This window comes from Garra rufa, chromosome 20 (genome assembly GCF_049309525.1).
Source record: "Garra rufa chromosome 20, GarRuf1.0, whole genome shotgun sequence".
Taxonomy (NCBI): domain Eukaryota; kingdom Metazoa; phylum Chordata; class Actinopteri; order Cypriniformes; family Cyprinidae; genus Garra; species Garra rufa.
Window position 1 is genome coordinate 1,294,107 of NC_133380.1, and position 15,487 is coordinate 1,309,593.

General features: G+C 32.2%; 1 protein-coding gene across 1 annotated transcript in view; it reads right to left on the reverse strand.

Moving 5' to 3' along the window:
• Nucleotides 1-15,487, reverse strand: part of LOC141293937 (heterogeneous nuclear ribonucleoprotein L-like) — a 49,073-nt gene that overhangs the window by 13,768 nt on the left and 19,818 nt on the right. Inside the window, exons 2-6 of the mRNA XM_073826006.1 lie at nt 10,542-10,660; nt 9,027-9,264; nt 8,868-8,953; nt 6,832-6,928; nt 6,639-6,711 (exon numbers count right to left, since the gene is read on the reverse strand). Coding sequence (XP_073682107.1) covers nt 6,639-6,711; nt 6,832-6,928; nt 8,868-8,953; nt 9,027-9,264; nt 10,542-10,660 — 613 coding nt within the window. The remainder of the gene's footprint in view (nt 1-6,638; nt 6,712-6,831; nt 6,929-8,867; nt 8,954-9,026; nt 9,265-10,541; nt 10,661-15,487) is intronic.

Below are 15,487 nucleotides of genomic sequence, written 5' to 3' on the forward strand. Positions count from 1 at the left end.
TTGTAAATGCATCTTAATTTAAAATTTGTAGATATTTTGACTAGAAACAAGACAAAAATATGGTAAAATAAGCTTTTTTGCAGTGTGTGCAAAATAAAACACTGAGGAAAAACTGTTGTAGAAACAAATTTTCTACAGTTTTCTACAAATGTTTTAAAACATGTTAAAAAAATTTTTTGTATTTTTTTAATTTTGAAGAAAACGCAAAAATAATTTCTGTAGTTCAATCATCTTTGTTGTACTTAAATAATAAAAAAAACATTATTAAATACTATCCAAAAACATACTAACATTTTGATAATAAAATATTATTTATTTCATTATTATTATTATTATTATTATTTATTTATTTTTTGCATAAGAAAGTATGGGTCAAAGTCAAAAAGTGATTTTATGTCCACAGAAAGCACATTAAATGTTATTAAAGTGTCTACTTTTAAGATTTTCGTAGAATAAAATGTCAAAATATTTTGAAATAATGTTACATTGTCATTCAGTGTAACACAATATTACATATAAAAATATGTAAAAGAATGAGGGAGCATATTACATTTTATAGTTTTAAATTAGTAAAAAAATCTTACTGACAAATGGGCAAAACCTAGGATAGTGGCAAATTTTAACTAATTAGTATTTGGGGTGAAAGTAATCCGTCTTTTAATATGTCATAAATTGATTTTTGTTGTAAATATGCCTGACAAGATTGACACTGAATGACATTTTAGTGGGTGTCTTCTGTAAAGTAGGGAAAAATGTATGATATTTATTTTTTGCTCAGAAAAACAAAAACAGAAATGCAATTAAATTAAACAGAAAACTTTTTAATTTTTTTTTTGTAAAAATAACAACAATTTAAAGCAGTATTATACTTATTAAACCCTTTTTCGTCTTTGACCCATATTGTAATGAGAATTTGAGGTTCAATGTGCTTCATTGTCATTGTCAAACATCTTGAAGAAATTTAAGTCTATTTTAAGACCTTCACTGTATGTAAAATGTATTTCTGTACGTCTGTAGCTCAAACTATACAGCACTGCAATCACGACACCAAGCTAATGGGTTCAAGCTGATTCAATGCGATGTAAATGTGCCAAATGCATAAAAGTAAAAGCAATTTCTTTCTCTGATTTCAGGCGAATATAAATCTGACATGTTCTGCCTGAAAATAAAAGCAGTCGACTAGAGACCATTTGCAATATTACTTTCACTTTCATATGAAACTGAACAAAACCAAACACAAGAGCTGTTGGACGCCTCGTAAAGGTGAAAGAGGGAAATAAAAGCCATTAAAAATCACAGAAACACTCCTGTACTGAGAGAGAGAGAGAGAGACAGGCAGGGTTTCATAAATTAGGTTGGATTCAAACATAATCCTCTTTAGATGAAGCAGAAAAACAGACAATCAAATATTCAGAAGATAAAATACTCCCATGTGCTTTTTATAGGCAAAGCAGCTTAAACAGAGTTAGAGAACCACTAGAAAACACGCTAACTGCACATCAGAGATCACACACATGTGAATCAAGCAGACATGAGGAGCGTTTGGAACGGCTGATGGGATTTCAGCTCAATGTGACCTTCAGCCATCAGCTGAGCAGCAGAACATGCGCCTCCTCACATAATGACACCAGAAATACGACACACGGATGAGATGACATGAACACGGAAGAGCTGCGCATTCAGCTATCAGACTGGATGACTACAAAATACAACCTGAAACTCTTACACTGCAAAAAATGATTTTCTTAATTAGTATTTTTGTCTTGTTTTCTAATATAAATATCTAAAAATTCATATAAAGATTTTTCTAAAAATTAAGATATTTTGTCCTGTTTTCTGGAAGAAATCATCAAAATTTTGTTAGTTTTTGCTTAAAACAAGCAAAAATATCTGCCAATGGGGTAAGAATAATAATCTTAATTCAAAGGCTAAACAAGATTATTTTTCTTGCCCCACTGGCAGATATTTTTGCTTGTTTTAAGCAAAAACTAACAAAATTCAGTTTATTTATTCAGAAAACTAGACATAATATCTTAAGTCAGGTAAATACATCTTGATTAAAATAATTTTAGATATTTATACTAGAAAACAAGACAAAAACACTAAGGAAGAAAATCGTTTTTTGCAGTGTAAAACATTCTCTTACATTTTATGTGGCTTGCAATTAAATATAAATAAAATTATTTACTAATATCTGCAATAATTTGCATAGATTTACAGAAAGTAAATCTGAACAATAGATGAAGCACAACAAAATAAACACTTGAATGTGTTAAATTTTGTGGGGTTTTTTATTCCACTTAATACATATTTTTAAATAATAGTATCTTTAAATAAGATAATCAATATCTTTAATCAGTTTTTTCTCCACTTCAGCAGCACTTACATACACCAAACTTAGCAGTTTTATTCCTCTCTATATTCTGAAGGATTTTACTGAAGGGATTTTGGATTTCTTTTTTTGTCACTCCATAAATCAGAAAATACTGTCAACAGACCGAAAAAATACATTTTTATCATGTTTTAGAAATAAAATGTTATAAAAACTCAGGTGAATGATATATTCACAAACCCCTCAGTAGAACCCTTCAGAATAGAGAGAGGAATAAAACTACTAAATTTGGTGTACATAAGTGCTGTTGAAGTGGAGGAAAAACTCTTTAAAGATATGTATTGTAATTGAAATCTACAGACACAAATAGATCAAGTGCAATAAAATAAAGACTTAAATATGTATTTGGCATATTCTCTGTACATTAGTCTGAAAGAAGACATGGTATGGAAGCAAAGCAGAACAAAATCTCAAAACTGACCAGTGCTAAAACAAACAAACAAACAAACAAAAAAAGACAATGGTTTTGTCTGTAGTGTCTTGCCTTATTGCAATTTATCTATTTGTGTCTATATATTTTAAATTCAATACTTATCTTCAAACATTTTTCCTCCGCTTCAGCAGTGCTTACATACACCAAACTTAGCAGTTTTATTCCTATCTACATTTTGAAAGGATTTTACTGAAGGGATTATGGATTTTTCTATTTATCACTCCTTAAATCAGAAAACACTATCAAAATACTGATAAAATATGTTTTCACCATGTTTTAGGAATAAAATGCTATAAAAACTCAGGTGAATGATATATGAACAAACCCTTCAGTAAAAACATTCAGAATATAAAGAATAATAAAACTTAAACTGACCAGTGCTAAACAAACAAGCTAAAAAAAACAATAATTTTGTCTGTAGTGTCTCACCTTATTGCATTTTATCTATTAGTGTCTTTAATTTTCAATTTCAATACATATTTTCAAAAGTTTTCTCATTCATTTCAGCAGCACTTACATACACCAAACTTTACAGTTTTATTCCTATCTATATTCTGAATGTTTTTACTGAGGAGATTTTTAGATTTGACTAAAAATATGTTTTGACCATGTTCTTAGGCATAAAATGTTATAAAAACTCGGATGAATGATATATTTACAAACCATTCAGTAAAAACCTTCAGAATATAGAGAGGAATAAAACTGCTAAGTTTGGTGTATGTAAGTGCTGCTGAAGTGGAGGAAAAAACTTTTTAAGATATGTACTGAAATTATCTACAGACGCAAATAGATAAAGTGCAATAAAATAAAGACTTAAATATGTATTATAGATGTTTACTTTTAACTAAAAGAGGACTTCTTATTATACAAAATTTGATGAGCACATGAAACATAATGGTCTGTGCCATCTCTTTTTAAAAAAGTCATGTTAATATTCATAATTTGCTCTAAACCTAGAGCTGAGAGCAATCAGGCTCAGCATAGATCTGAGTTTCTGCCATCACATTTCTAATTCTACAAAATGCTGACAGAAAGTACAGAACGCTGAGCGCACCAGAATAAAGCAAGACAGACAGAGAGAATAAAGAGAGGAAGAGACGTTTAACACAGAGCTACTGTAGCGTGTTCATTAATATTCTGTGATGAATGTCTTTACATTAGCGTGTGAGTTCAGCTTGTGCTCTTATCTGCAGTCAATAATGAAGCGGCACAGAGAAAAGCTGGGCTGCAGCCCTTCAGTCTGAAGCCGATCGATGGATGAACGCTGCTGTTCGCCGCTGATAACACTGTTTATGCCGCGTTTATGCCGCGTTTGAGCCGCTGTCCGGCTAACACACGCACACGCGTGACTAAAGCGCTAAAGCTCCAGACGTCTGTTCCTGGAAGACACTTTAAGAACCTCCCACAACACCCTAGCAACCATACAGATGGCCCTAGCAACCGCTTCACACAGGTGAAACCTGCACACACATGATGTGGGAGTTTGAGCTGAAACACGTGACGCTCAGGGTGAATCTCCGCAGGTAAATCACACTAAAGCTCATACACCCACATCTGAAGAGATAAACCTTCAGCTTCTTCAGCATAAAACACACATATGTGACCCTGGAGCACAAAACCAGTCTGAAGTAGTACCGGTATATTTGTAGCAATAGGCAAAAGTTCACTGTATGGATCAAAAGTATTTCTTTTATGGCAAAAATCATTAGGATATTAAGTAAAGATCATGTTCCATTAAGATATTTTCCTTAAAAGTCCTTAATTTTTTATTAGTAATATGCATTTCTAAGAACTTAATTTAACAACTTTAAAAGCGATTTTCTCAATATTTAGATTTTTTTGCCCCCTTAGATTCCAGATTTTCAAATAGTTGTATCTCAGCCAAATATTGGCCAAAAAAGGAACCTTATGACTGGTTTTGTGGTCCAGGGTCACATATATCAGATGTCACAGCTAAAAAACCTGCAATCACACCAAAAGAGTCCAAAACACACAATTACACACCAGATATGTCTGATCTCATCTGATTCAATTAGATCTCAACAAGGTCTCAAACCAGCTAATCCGCAATCCCATCAAGGATCTCAATATGAATGCCAGTGTTTCTCATTAAATGATCTAGGTTGCTGTTCACACTAATTATAGAAATCTAGATCAATCATGGGTCTCGGCACACTTACAAGATGACTGAACATCATCTAAAACAAGACAACAAAAGCTTTGAGATAAACTAAAATAGAATACATTTTCCATATGTTAAGAATAAAATACATGTAGTCATAAGAAATACAATTGATACATTTACCCCTGGTTTCACAGACAAGGCTTAAGCCTAGTTCTAGACTAAAATGTAATTCTGAGCTGTTTCAACTGAAAAGAAACTTGCACTGACTGATCTTAAAATATATCAGTGTCCTTGTTTTGTCTCAGTAATGTAACCAGTAATGTTTTTTCTAAAGCATGTTAATAAAAATGACTTAAATGTCCTAATTGAACTATGACCTAATCCTGGTTTAGTCTAAGCCCTGTTGATGAAACTAGGCCTTTATATCTTTAGATCATATGCCTTAAAAATGATACAGTATATCTATATTTTTAACTAGATACTAGAAAAATATTTAGAAGGTAATGGAATTTTATAAAATCTTAAAAACACATGGAAATTTCTAAGACAAATATACAGTGGGAAAGTAATTTCGAATTGCTCATATTCTTCTTTTTCTTTTTGTTCCAAAATAAACACACTAAACATGCTCGCACTAAACTTTGCACACATGCCAAAAGTGGTGAAAATTTACATCTAATATGGGTTTCAGAAGTGGGTGTGGTAAAATGTCTCGATAGTGCCACCTACAAAAATTTCAACAAAGTGTCCCTTGAGCTATGTTTCACATACATCTATGAAATTCGGTACACACATGTAACACACCAATACCTACAAAAAAGTCCCTCGGTACGAAGTCCGAAACCTAACAGGAAATCTGTTATTTTGAATTTTCTCTGTAAGTTTTGTGCCGTTTTGCCATTTTCAGGCATTTTCAAGCCCTAACCCTAACCCTATAAATGACATATTCCTTCTATATATACTACTTTAAATGCATATTGCCCACCATTTGCTGTTTTCATAAAGCTAACGCTGCTTGCAGCTTTAATTTAAATGTATTTATTTTAAATAAGAAGTGGGTGTGGCAAAATGGCTCGATAGCCCCATTTATAAAAGTTTCTACAAAGTGCCCCTCGAGATATGTTTCACATACATCTACGAAATTCGGTACAAACATGTAACACACCAATACCTACAAAAAAGTCCCTCGGTACGAAGTCCGAAACCCAACAGGTAGTCTGTTATTTTGAATTTTCTCTGAAGTTTTATGCCGTTTTTGCCATTTTCAGGCATTGTATTCAAACAACTCCTAGAGATTTAAACAGATCAACACCAAATTTGGTCAGTCTAATCTAAAGCCCTTTGTGACGTTTAATTGCGAAGATCTAGAGTTTTCTTTGGAGGGCGTGTCCGTGGCAGCCTAACAAACTTTGATGTTTCACCATGAAAAAATACGTTATTACTGTATAATTTAGGCATACAATATCCAGTAACTTAAACATGCAATGTGAACTGAACTAAACTCTGAGCTGCATGACAAAAAGTAACTCACATGCGTCTGTTTTCATTTCAGGATTTGACAACACGAGAGAAAGCTGATCATTAAACTTAACTGAGAACTCCTGAGAGTCTCCTAAAGAGCAACTAACACACGCGCACACACACACACACACACACACACACACACACACACACACACAAAGTCGTACCTCGCCGCAGCAGGAAGGGTTTGGTGTAGTCCCAGCTGTCGTTGTCGTTTCTGATGACGTTGAGGCGTGAGGGCTAGAATGAGAGAGCACAACGGCACTGCATGTGTGTTAGATCCAGCGCTGTGTGTGTGTGAGTGTGTGTGTGTGTGTGTGTGTGTGTGTGTGAGTGTGTGTGTGAGCGCTGCACATTTACCCGAGCGTATTCGATTTTCAGCGTGCAGCAGCCGGCGTAGATGTCGGCCCCGTTGAGGGCTGCTTTGGCCTTCTGAGCGTTCTGGATGGATTCGAACGTGACGGCCGTCAAGGAAAAACTCCATAGCACACACAAAACAACAACAACTTCAGCAATAGAAACTCTCTCACATGGCAGCAGTGAATGTTGAAGTCAGCATCAGACACCTGGGGGATGATGGGAGTTCAGACACGTTTGCAAACAGGCCCCTGAAGCTCCCGGTGGAACACGGTTGTCCCGTGTGTTGCTGGGATACATGCATATTTAATGAGCGTGTGTGTGATGTGTGTCTGGGGAGTGAATGTACATCTAAAAGCACAAGCTTAATCTAAACGAAGTAAACATCTTAATGAAAGGCCATGAAGGTCATGTGGAGGTATAGGGATATAGGAATAAATATGACCAACTCCACACATGAAGCATTTGTTTAAAAAAAACTAATTAAAAAATGCATTTTCAGATCTTTCTAAATTTCTAAAGGGTAGTTTATGTTTTTTTGCATCAAAACTAGTTTAACTATTTGCACAAACACTTCAATTGCGTGTCATATTTATGGCATAATTACGTCAAATCTCATTAATATTTATAACAGTATCTTTATTTGAGAAACATACTATAATAGGATTACAGAACCAAGAACTTGCCATTTAAATAAATCTATTCATATTAAGTCTATATTAACTTCTATATTACAAATTTCAATACTATATTAATTATATTATTAAATATTATCAGTTTCATTTTTGCATTCAAATTATTTGAAATAAAATATAAATATAGGATGAAAAACAAAAATATTTTTTTGAAATGAAATAAATTTCAGTTAACGTACTAAGATTTCTAAAACTAAAAACTAAAATTAAAATTAAAGTGTTAATATTTTAAGAGTAAAGTGTTAATATTCTGAGAATAAAGTGTTAATATTCTGAGAATCCAGCGTTAATATTTTGAGAATAAAGTGTTAATATTTTGAGAATAAGTTTTAATATTTTGAGAATAAAGTCTTAATATTCTGAGAATACAGTGTTAATATTTTGAGAATAAAGTGTTAATATCTCGAAAATAAGGTGTTAATATTTTGAGAATAAAGTGTTAATATTTTAAGAATAAAGGGTTAATATTTTGAGAATAAAGTGTTAATATTTCGAGAATACAGTGTTAATATTTTGAGAATAAAGTGTTAATATTTCGAGAATAAAGTGTTAATATTTTGAAAATAAAGTGTTAATATTTTGAGAATAAAGTCAACATATTTCAAGAATAATGTCTTAATATTTTGAGAATAAAGTGTTAAAATTTAGAGAATAAGGTGTTAATATTTTGAGAATAGTCTTAATGTTTAGAGAATAAAGTGTTAATATTTTAAGAATAAAGTGTTAATATTCTGAGAATAAACTGTTAATATTTAGAGAATAAGGTGTTAATATTTTTAGAATAGTCTTAATGTTTAGAGAATAAAGTCTTAATATTTTGAGAATAAAGTCTAGAATAAAGTAAATGTAAATATCCATTCATATTTATATATGACTTATATTACATATTAATCATATATAAATACAGTATATCTTACACACACACACACACACATATATATATATATATATATATATATAAAGCAAATTGTGCAAATTATAATATATATGCAAATATTTTGAGAGAATTTATATTATTTGCAGTGCTTCATGGGAGTGGGAGCTATAGAGTTAATCTGGTGGGATTTGCTTGTTTCAGGTCTCTGATTGGTGGAGATTTCTCTGCAGAATCATGGGTAATGTAGTTTTTCACCATGAATTCTGCTGTTGAGCTTGATTCGTTACAAAATAAGTTGAAATAATGGCTTTAACAGAAGCATAAACCATTGATTACAGCCTCTGAAATCCTAACTGTTCTTTGTTTAACAGTTTGTGATTCAGTTATCATTCCAAACCAGTCTCTCAATAAAGAAAACGAACAGACTTAGTGTGAATCAGTGAACATCAGCAGCATCAGAAGGATATTCCACCATGGCCTGGATCCCGTTCCTCTTGAAGATCACGATGCGCAGCACGTTGCCGATCGGATTACAGACGGTGTACAAAACATCCTAAAGATGAAGAGAATAAGCTGTTGAGAGCGTCCCGTGGGGAGAGCGGAGTGAGTGAGGAGAGCAGGTTTACCGTAGTGATGGGGTACAGCGGGTTCTGGATGGACAGCAGCAGCACTTTGTTCCCACTGTTGGGGTCGTCGGCGTTGGTGGGCCGCGTGATGCGTTTGCTGGTGGAGTAGTTGAAGTAGGCCTGCTGGCCCGCGATGTACACCGCCTCCTGAGAGCCACACGCCACGCAGCGGTCCGCGCTCTGAACCTCCTCGAACTCCACCAGAGCCTGCCGCTTGAACGGCATCATCATCACGTAACTAGTGAATAAACAATAACTATTCAAATGACAAAAAGTGTAACTAAATTTAAATGGAAAACTGAAAGCGTAAAAGTAAAATCTAATTCAAAATATCAACAAAAACTATAATAGTAAATACTGTAATAATAATAATAATAATAATAATAATAAACTTTCAGAAGCAAAATTTGATGTACGAAAAAAATGAAATAACTAAAAATAAAAGTGAAAAAAAAAAATGACAAAAACACACGACAAAATTATTTTAATTTTTTTTACAAAAATTTACAAAATGTAAAGGAAAAACAAAATTTTAAAATAAAAAAATAAACTTCCTAAAAAAAAATCTAATTCAAAATATTAACAAAAACTAAAATGGTATATTCCATAGTAATAATAATAATTATCTGAAGCAAAATGACAAAAACACAACAGAATTCTTTAAAAAATTACTAAATTTAAAAAACTGAACATTTTAAAATAAGATCTAATTTAAATTAAATTATTAAAAAAAACTATATTAGTATATACTGTAATAACAATAGTAATAATAATAATAATAACAAAAAACTTTCTGAAGCAAAATTTCTCAGTTTAACTTGATGTACCAAAATAAGAAAAAAATGAAATAAAACTATATAAACATATTTAAAAACAACAAAAGCTAACAAAAATGACAAAAACACACAATAAAATTATAAAAATTGTAACAAAACTTTAACCAAAACTATAATAGCATATACCATAATAGTAATAAAAATAATAAAAATAAAAACTTAACGAAGCTACATTTCATTCAAAAAATAAAATCGAAATGAAAAATTAAATCAAACTATATAAAAACTATACAGACGTATTTAAAAACAACAAACTAACAAAAATGGCAAAAACAAAATGATTAAAACTTTAATTTAAAATTCAAATAAAATCTAATCAAAATATTAATATTGAGTCATAAAAACTAGATACTAAAATGAAATATACTAAATATACTAAAATATACAGCTCAGTGTTGATAAATAAATCAATTTGATTAATTAATTATGTAATAAGCTTTATTTTTAGTGTTAGGCTAAATGAAAACCTTAATTTCCCTTTTGGTAAGAAATCAATTTCAATGCGTCACTTATAATTTGAACAATAAACAAAATCTTCAGTAAATCTTCTAATGAGTTGATGAAGGAATTGTCAAATATTATCTGTTGGTTCATTACGAGGGAGGAGCACTAAATGAATCTTTTAGCTGCTGAAACGAATCTCTTTGGTGAATCAGATGAAATGAAAGCAGCACTTTACCAGATGTTTCCGAATTTCTCCAAGGCCTCGACCAGATCGGCCTCCACCACAGATTCACAGAGTCCTCGAACGTGAACCACTGGAGACGGAGCGATGCGGTGAGTCTCAGAGCTGCTGTCCTGAAAACAGACAGAGAAAAACAGCTTCATTCATTCATTCATTCATTCATTCATTCAGTAGCAGCTTCCAGGACATAACAACTGCAGAAATATGAGACCAGCTGAAACACAAAGACTCAAAAAACTGTAAGATCATGTTTGTATCAGAGTCACATTTCACAGCACAGAACTGCTATCATAGTATTTACTAAAAAAAACTGAAATCAGACTTAACATTTTTAATTATTACTCAATATTTCTGACTGCTGCTCCTCCTCGAGCTTTAACTCTCCAAACTCCAAACTCAGGCTAGATCTCCAGACTGATCTGACTCCAGCTGCTGATTTTCCTAAAAACGACGATTAAAACTGGGCTGAATCCCATAGACTTCCATTGAGAGAATGTTCAACTGATCAACACTATTCAAACTCACACTGACAAAATTCAAACTCCAACTGACAAAATTCAAACTCCAACTGACAAAAAACTCCCACAATCCCTTGAGACTCAATCAAAATGTTAAATTTAAACTTCCACTCTAATATTTCTATCTATCTTTCTCACTAGACAAGCCTAGCGATGTGAATCATGCTCGTAACTTGCTAATCATGCTAACAACATGCTAGTAATATGCTAATCATACTAGAAACATGCTAACATGTTAGTAATTGATTGATCATAAAAGAAACATGGTAATCATGCTAGAAACATACTACCAACATGCTAATAATGATAGTAACATGATAACAACACTCTATCAACATGCAAATCATGCTAGTAACATGTTAATCATGGTAGGATCATGCTAGTAACTTGCTAGCCAGGCCAGAAACATGCTAACAACATGCTAATCATGTTATAAACAAGCTAGCAACATGCTATAACATGCTGTAATCATGCTAACAACATGCTAGTAACATGCTAACAATGCTACAAACATGCTAGGAACATGTTAGTAACTTAGTCATGCTAGAAACATACTAGCAACATGCTAATAACATTCTAATCATGCTAGAAACAGACTTGCAACATGCTAATCATGCTACAAACATGCTAACAAAATGGCAATCATACTAGGAACATGCTAGTCATGCCAAAAACATGCTAACAACATGATAATCATGTAAATACCTTGTTATTCATGTAAGAAACAAGCTAACAACATGCTAATCATGCTATTTACCTGCTAATAATGCTAAACAACATGCTAGCTACATGTTAATCATGTTAACATGATAACAACTTGCTGGCTAGTAACATGCTAATCTTGCTAGTAACTTGCTAATCATGCTAAGCAACATGCTAGCAACATGCTAATCATGCTAGTAACTTGCTAATCATGCTAAGCAACATGCTAACCATGCTAAGCAACATACTAGCAACATGCTAATCATGCTAGTAACTTGCTAATCATGCTAAGCAACATGCTAACCGTGCTAAGCAACATGCTAACCGTGCTAGTAACTTGCTAATCATGCTAAGCAACATGTTAACCGTGCTAAGCAACATGCTAGCAACATGCTAATCATGCTAGTAACTTGCTAATCATGCTAAGCAACATGTTAACCATGCTAAGCAACATGCTAGCAAAATGCTAATCATGCTAGTAACTTGCTAATCATGCTAAGCAACATGCTAACCGTGCTAAGCAACATGCTAGCAACATGCTAATCATGCTAGTAACTTGCTAATCATGCTAAGCAACATGCTAACCAACATGCTAGCAACATGCTAATCATGCTAGTAACTTGCTAATCATGCTAAGCAACATGCTAACCAACATGCTAGCAACATGCTAATCATGCTAGTAACTTGCTAATCATGCTAAGCAACATGCTAACCGTGCTAAGCAACATGCTAATCATGCTAGTAACTTGCTAATCATGCTAAGCAACATGTTAACCGTGCTAAGCAACATGCTAGCAACATGCTAATCGTGCTAAGCAACATGTATATCATGCTAGCAACATCCTCATCATCTAATCTATGTTTATAAACTAAAAGTTCAACCTAAAGTTTGTCTTGATGATGTTCTTCATCTAGTGACTCACTAAAGCCCTTCTCAGAACAGCGCGCTACTGTCTGGTTGTCTTCATTCACAGTGATTTTCTCACACAGCTGAACAAGTTTGGAGAACAGTGATTAAACACATTCAGACGAGAGAACAGCCCGTGAGGAACACACAGATGAAGGACACCCTGCTGTGATGATGATGAAGATGAAGATGAAACTACAGCGGCATTAGAGCTACTGTCCAGCACACGGACCACTGGAATCATGGGAGAAAATTCAGCTTTGATCACACAAATAAATTACATTCTAACAGATATTCACATAGAACACAGCTGATTTACATTGTAAAATTATTTCAACATTTTTGACTTACAAATATGTTTCTGTTAAAGAGCAGGTCATTTGGGTTTTTGAAAAATGTATTTTTTTTGCCATTTATAACACAGATATCCTTCAATGTAAACAGTATGCAGTAGTTAATCAAAAAAGTGCAATGTTTTCCTTGCATGATCTTGCATGCATTTAAACCTGCTGTAGGACCCTTAAAAACCATATGACCTGGTCTTCAAGTATGATGAATTTGTGCATCATTCATATAACTATGATCACACAAGCGCTGCTTTGCAGAACTAGAAGTGAAGGGCAGCATATGCAGAAAAGCAATCCAGGACCAAAACAGAGCCCTGTGGGACACCGCAAGTTGGTAGAATGACGCCCGAGTGCGGTTCTCCGAAAATGACCCAGAAACTTCTGTTTTAAGAAGCAACTGAAAGCAACGTAGAGCAGTTCCTCTAATGCCCTGCTCTATAACCTGCTCTCACCGAGAAAGAAGAACACGATGCAAACTGTGTCAAGTGCAGCAGCTCAATCTAACAGCACCAGCGCTGCAAATGCACCAGAATCAGTGGATATTGAAAGATATGAAGCTTTCTAACACCTAAGATCAGGCCGAATGAAAGCTTCTCCAGGTGCGTGGTTCAGCTGTGGGGTTGCGGAAGAACAGAAGACAAAAATAAACTAGGTGTGTATTGTTACATTTGTGCATTTCTTTTGCTTGTAGGTTGCATGCGAGTTGGTTCAAAATAAAACACTTAATTACAAACATGTAAAATTACAATGAATAAATAATATTTTTTTTTATTACTTAAATGATAAAAACATACTTAAAATAAAAATCCACCAACACTTAATACTGAAATGGATAATTGTAATAAAATCATTAAAATGTAAAATAAATATTTTAAAATAAAGACTAAAAAAGTAAACTTTTCAATTTGTCTATAAACATTAAAACTCTAAAAGTAGCCTCACATTTAACTAACACACAACATAAAATATATAAATGAATAAATAAATCTATATTAATTGAAAATTATAAATTAAAATGCATTCATATTAAATGCAATACAGAAACATTTAATTACAAACATGTAAAACTAAAATGAATAAATAAAATAAAAAAATACTTAAATTCACATTAAAATAATAATCAATAACATTAAAATAAACCACCTGCACTTACTAAAAACGTAAAAGTGAAAGAAATAATTATAATAAAATCATAAAAATGTAAACAAATATTTTAAAATTAAAGACCAATAAAAAATACTTAAAGTATTTTTAAGTCATTTAAAATAGTGATTAAGCATTAAAAATTCATATTCAACAATTTAAATAGCCCAACAAAAAATAAAATAAATTATTTAAAATAAAAATATCAAAATGTATTAATATTATTAATAATATTTTAAAAAGCTGAATATATTAATATACAGATTTACTTGATTAAAAGTGCAAATATCTGGCCAAATACAGTGAAAGTAAAAAAAGTCCACCTTTAAACAATAATAATAATAATAATAATAATTTTAAAAATATATAATATATAATGAATAATAATAATGAATAAAATAAATAATTTTAATAAATCATAAAAAATTAAAATAAATAAATATTTTTAAATAAAGATCAATTAAAAAAACATACTAAAAAGTAAAATTTTCAATTAGTTAGTACTTAAACAATAAAAATATAAAAGTAACCCCGTAAATCATATTTAAAAATATAAATAACATGATATAAAATAAAATAACTTTTTTTACAAATAAAAATATCAAAATGTATTAATATTAATATTTACAAATAAATCTAAATATTAAAATAAAACCACCAACACTTACAAGGTATGTACAACTGAAATGAATAATTTGAATAAAATCATAACAATATCAAATATTTTTTTTAGACCAATAAAAAAAACTTAGTAAAATGTTTAATAAAACAAAAAAAAATTATTTAGTAAACTTAATTATTTTAAAATGTAAAAATGTTGCACCTGGCAACCACCCAGAACACCTTAGCAACCAGGAATGTGCTACAGCATGTCTTTCCATCACGCATCATGTCGAACGTTCAGTATCTCAGCTGTTAATCAAATGAATCACTAAATTTCTCTATTAATTTTCACTTGAATCACAAGTCATCCATATAACGGTGCATGCAGACAGTGACGCACATGAGTGTGTTCCAAAGTAAAACACGTCAAACCACACACGCATCTGCATGCTGCTCTTATTTTGCAAGCATCGAACTCTCCTTCCATTTTCCGCTTTGCAAAACTCCCGATTGTTTGTCGACCGCAGAGATCAACAGACTTCAGCTTTCGAGACAACGGCAGGAAAACAGCGCTGGTCTCAGCATGAGCATCAGATGAACGTCACATAGAGCAGTCTGTCAGGATTCAATCCATCAAGAACACAGAGACATCCATGAGGCCTGACGTCTGTGATTCACTGCATGAAGATCTCAAAAAACCCTACTACTGCCCCCAATGTG